The following is a 4,822-nucleotide window of genomic DNA, read 5'->3' as shown; positions in this document are numbered from 1 at the left end:
CCGCGGTCAACCTAAAGATACGTTTTTTTCAGGGGGGGCCTTGATAGCCTCTACTCAGCGTAGACGCATGCAGCATTCCACGGCTTCCAAGGTGGGGCTGCATACGACGGAATTTGGTGGGAATAAATCGACAGGTACTAAATTGGACATGAAATGAATCTTTGAGGAGGCAACCTCAGAAAATATTTGTGGTTTTTTCTATCAATTTTCGCAAAATTTTCACGATATTACAGATTTTCTTTGTGATGTTTTTACGGGCCTTTTTTCCGGAAAAAAATTGCGGTAATTTATTCTCCCTAGAAGAGCGTTCTGGCTTCCTCTTGATATTTATTGAAAAGAATTGAAGGTGGTAGAGTTGCATAAAAATTTACGATTATTTCCACGTTAAAAAACGAGTTATTCTATAATTTTTCCACTTCATTTTCAAGGAAAATTTAAATATTTTCGAGTATTTTTTTGTGAATTGATTCCCTATCGGAGGCGATCAATTTGAGCCTTTTTTGGACCTCATTTGAATCTTTTATTGTGGAACCTAAGATACGCTTTCCTTTTCAGCTATGGAAGGCTCCGTTTTGGAACGTAACGATTTGGAGGAATTTATGAAGTTAGCAGAAGAATCTCATCGCGAGTAAGACGGAGCGAAGTTTTTCTGATCAATTTTGGAGGAGGAATATATGTTTACTTTTTCCACCTCAGTTTAGGAATTTGGGTAGAAGTGTACAGAAAATTTTCGACATTTTGTGAAATATTTATATATGTTTGCTTTCCTCAGCTGAGCTCAGAGGAGTTTATATACAAATTATAGGGTAGAAGTGTACAGAAACCAACAATAATTTCCTCGGAAATTTTCCGAAATGTAGTTGACCATGTGCATATTTTTCCACGCTTTCGATGAAGACTATGTTCTCTTTTATTTTACACGGAAGTGAAATTTTCGTTGGAAAAGTTTCAAGTGAATATTTGGGGATTTTTTTCGACAGTGACGGTATTTAATAAGAGTTTGGTGTTTTTTCCAAATTTTTTTTGTGATTTTTCGGGGGAAAATTCGTTATTAATTTTTTTTTTCAGATTCGAAACTCAGAGGTATGCCCAGTTAGTTGACGTTGACAGCCACGTGTTGGTTCGGGAGAAAGCCGCTGAGCATGAGAAGCCGCAGATTGATATTGATGTAGTGGTAGAGCGGTTGACTGGGAGGGGGTAATCGAATGGTCGTAGGTTCGAATCCCAAGACGTCCATTTTGGATCCCGGGAATTTCAGCGGAGAAATTAGCTGATATGGAAATGGACAATTTCTTGTCGTGGAGAAAAGTAGGGAGAAATCGATCACGTGATCGATTTGGAGTGTGGGAAAATATACACTATGTTGAACTCTGGATTCCTCTTTAATTGCAAAATTTATGTTGTTTCAAACAATTAAATTTTGTCGGTCAAAAGTGAACAAATTTTGAATTTGAAGAATATTTTTTACGGGAAAAAATTTGCAAATTCAACGTTTTTTCCGCTGCTCGTATTTTGTTTTGAAAATTTATTATTTTTTTTCTTCACAGACACTTGCAGACTATGAAGAAGAGCAAGGATATATTCTCACTCCTTTCGAGAAAAATTTGGATTTCTGGAAACAACTATGGAGAACAGTTGAGCGGAGCGATGTTATTTTCCAAATTTTGGATGCCCGAGATCCTCTGTTCTACTATTGTGAAGACCTTACGAAGTAAGTTTGAAATCGATCAATCGGGCGCGCGCTTTTTACATATGCAGGTATGTTGAGGAAGTTGCGAAGGCTCAGGGGAGGAAAAAGTCTTCGGTTGTGTTGATGAATAAAAGTGATTTTGTGCCAAAGGAAATTCGAGATGGGTGGAAAAAGTAGTGGTCACTAATTGGGCCTAATCTGAATCTTACGATGGGGAACCTTAGATATTTCGAGGAGGAGCACGCCGGAGTCCGACTTGAATTCTTCTCGGCACTTCAGGAGTTATCAAAAGTCGTGAAAGTTGTTGAAGAGGTATCTTAGGCTCAGCGGTGTTAGATACGGATTAGGTCCAATTCATGGCAGATAATTTTGTGGCGCGCGAAAAAAATTTAATAGACTATTACTGGCTGAAATTATTGAATATTATGAAAAATGAGGAAATGAAGTTGACAATATTTTGCATGGATGAAATCTGATTGAAAAATCAAAAAAAATATTTCCCGAAAATTCCCCGAGTTCCTTTAGGTGGAATTTTCCGTAAAAAATGTTAAAAATAGAAAAATTTGTGAAATTTTTTTATCATTTAGGATAGTACGGAAGAACTTGTTTCGGCTGATAGCAAAGCGGCTCTCGGGAAAGGAATTAATGACGATGATAGTGATGTAATAAAATGGGTAAATTTTTCCGAGTTGGGGAATAATTTTACAACAGTGTTGGAGGAAGAATATATGTTCGCTCTCCTCAGCTGAGCTCAGAAGAGTTTATATACGAAAAAAAATGCAGAAAACTTTCTCGAAATTTTCAACACCTGTAAATGACCATTTGCATATTCTCTGAACGCATATAGAAATCGATTTTGGGAATTTTATTTTTTCTCCTCCTCTTTAGTTTGAAGTGAGTGTAATCGTCCGTATTTGGAAACGGTGCGTTATTATTGGAGTTTCACCACCCTAGTGATATGAAAAATATATTTTACGGCTACTGCATATCACCGCGAATATCGCGTTCTTTATTGCAAAAAAACGCGAAAAACATGTGATTTTTCGGAAATGTAATTTGACAAGTATTTTCAATTCACTTTATATCGCGTTTTTTTTCACATGGAGAAATTCACTTTACGGGTGAAACTCTTTTGAGGAGGAGAATTATTTTTCACTGGGGTTTGATTGGTTTTACGTGAAGTGGCGTAATGCTCTATGTGAAAAACGCGATATGCAGCGTACGAATTGAAATTTATTTTTCACTAGTGTTTTTTTTTCGTATCACTAGGGTGAAACTCCAATAAAATTTGATCATTGGAAATTATTTTTTATTATATCAATTTTCATTCGATTTGACGTAAAAGAATTTTTTCTTTTTTGAAGGTACTTACTGTAGAAGGCCTGATGGAATTGCTGAAAAAATACGCGGCTGAATATGATGATAAAGTTACCATCGGCATGGTCGGATTCCCGAATGTTGGGAAAAGTAATAATAATATTATCGAAGTTTCACGCCGCGTTTTACGTGAAGTGGTGCAAATAGTATTCATAGTAATCTCATAATTTATTCCATGTGAATTTTTTGCGACTGAAAACGCAATTGTTTTTTACGAAGTGAATTATGATTTTTTTTTCATATCCCCGGTGAAACTCCAATAATAAAATTCTACGCGAAGTGGCGTCAGGGAGGAACTTGAAATGATTTCGGAGGAAACGAAATTTGGACTTTCAAAATATTTTCCGCCAATTTTCGAGATTTTCCCCTCATTATAATCGCTCATTCGGAACATTTTCCCCATTATAATCGCTCATTCGGAACATTTTCCCCATTATAATCGCTCATTCTAGTCTCGAGGCGATCTTAGGAACGTTATTTCTGAGAGTTGGATGACTCCCTCAGTGCCGTAATATTTGGTATGAAATACTTGGCGATTTGTTTAACGTAAAAACCACATTATGTGTTTCACACGAAGTGAATTGTGTGAAATATTTTTTTTCATATTCCCGGGTGAAACTCCAATAATGAAGAATTAATATTTTTCGACAGCTTTCAGTGATTGATCTATGAATAAAGCGTATCTTAGGTTCCCGCGCGTAAGATTCAAATCATGCCCAATTAGGTACTGTTATTAATGCTCTCTGGGGAGCTAAAAAAGTGTCAATGTCGCGACAACCTGGGAAAACTAAACATTTGCAAACTCTGGAGTTGGTAATATAAATCGATCACCCGGGCGCGCGCTTTTTACAACATGGTGTTGTAGGTGACAGAAGATAAATGTGGTGGAAATAAAATACAATTATGCGATTGTCCAGGGCTGGTATTTCCAACGGCGGTGAGGAGTAAAGCAGATCTTGTTATAAGTGGTAATATGCGGAATAGGTTCAATTTGGGGAGTTGTTATTTTATTATGAATTTTATAAATTTCAGTAATTTATTTTTTAATTTTTTTACTTGATTTTTATTCAATTCATTTGAATTCATGATTCCTTACAGTGTGGTTGTTATTGTTGTTGTTGTTATTGTTATTGTTATTGTTATTGTTATTGTTATTGTTATTGTTATTGTTATTGTTATTGTCATTGTTGTTGTTAAAATTTTTATCATTTAATATGGAAATTCTGAGAGGAAATTATTGTTGGTTTTTTCTGTACACTTCTACCCTATAATTTGTATATAAACTCCTCTGAGCTCAGCTGAGGAAAGCAAACATATATATATATATTTTTCCAACACCGGAGTTTTAAACTTCATGTGAAAACTCGCGACACGAAGTGAAGTGAAAACAAGTCCGCACATTCCACATGTTTTACGCGAAGTGAAATATGAATGTGTATTTTTTTTCATACCAACCGAGGTGAAACTCCATCGTTGAAAATCAGGTACAGTCCCAATCGATTACCTGCGAGACTATAGACCTTCTATAGATCTGATTGTTGAGAAAGTTGGACTGGACGAGTAGCGCGCGCCCAGTTGATCGATTTGAAAATAAGGGTTGTTTTTGCCAGGTTGTTGAAGCAATATAAATGTGCTGAGTATTGCACGGTGAATTATAGGAAATTGGGAAGAGCTCGAGCGCTGCTGTCGGCGTATGCATTGCGATATAAGAAATTCTTAAAATTAGGGTATGGGGATTTTGGAGGAATTTTCACT

General features: G+C 36.1%; 1 protein-coding gene across 1 annotated transcript; it reads left to right on the top strand.

The window, feature by feature from the left end:
* Positions 1-557: 557 nt before the first annotated feature.
* On the top strand, positions 558-4,613 carry Pmar_PMAR024186 (GTPase, putative; the record flags this gene model as incomplete). The annotated part of the gene is made up of 11 exons (XM_002774763.1): positions 558-628; positions 1,069-1,168; positions 1,216-1,308; positions 1,548-1,711; positions 1,759-1,863; positions 1,915-2,002; positions 2,278-2,352; positions 3,055-3,157; positions 3,792-3,880; positions 3,933-4,035; positions 4,552-4,613. Coding segments are annotated over 11 exons (1,053 nt in total), but the record flags the coding sequence as incomplete, so codon positions are not given.
* Between the last annotated feature and the right edge of the window lie 209 nt (positions 4,614-4,822).

This window comes from Perkinsus marinus (genome assembly GCF_000006405.1).
Source record: "Perkinsus marinus ATCC 50983 genomic scaffold scf_1104296957478, whole genome shotgun sequence".
Taxonomy (NCBI): domain Eukaryota; phylum Perkinsozoa; order Perkinsida; family Perkinsidae; genus Perkinsus; species Perkinsus marinus.
Note: the sequence above shows the minus strand (reverse complement) of the source record. Positions and strands in the feature narration are given on the sequence as shown.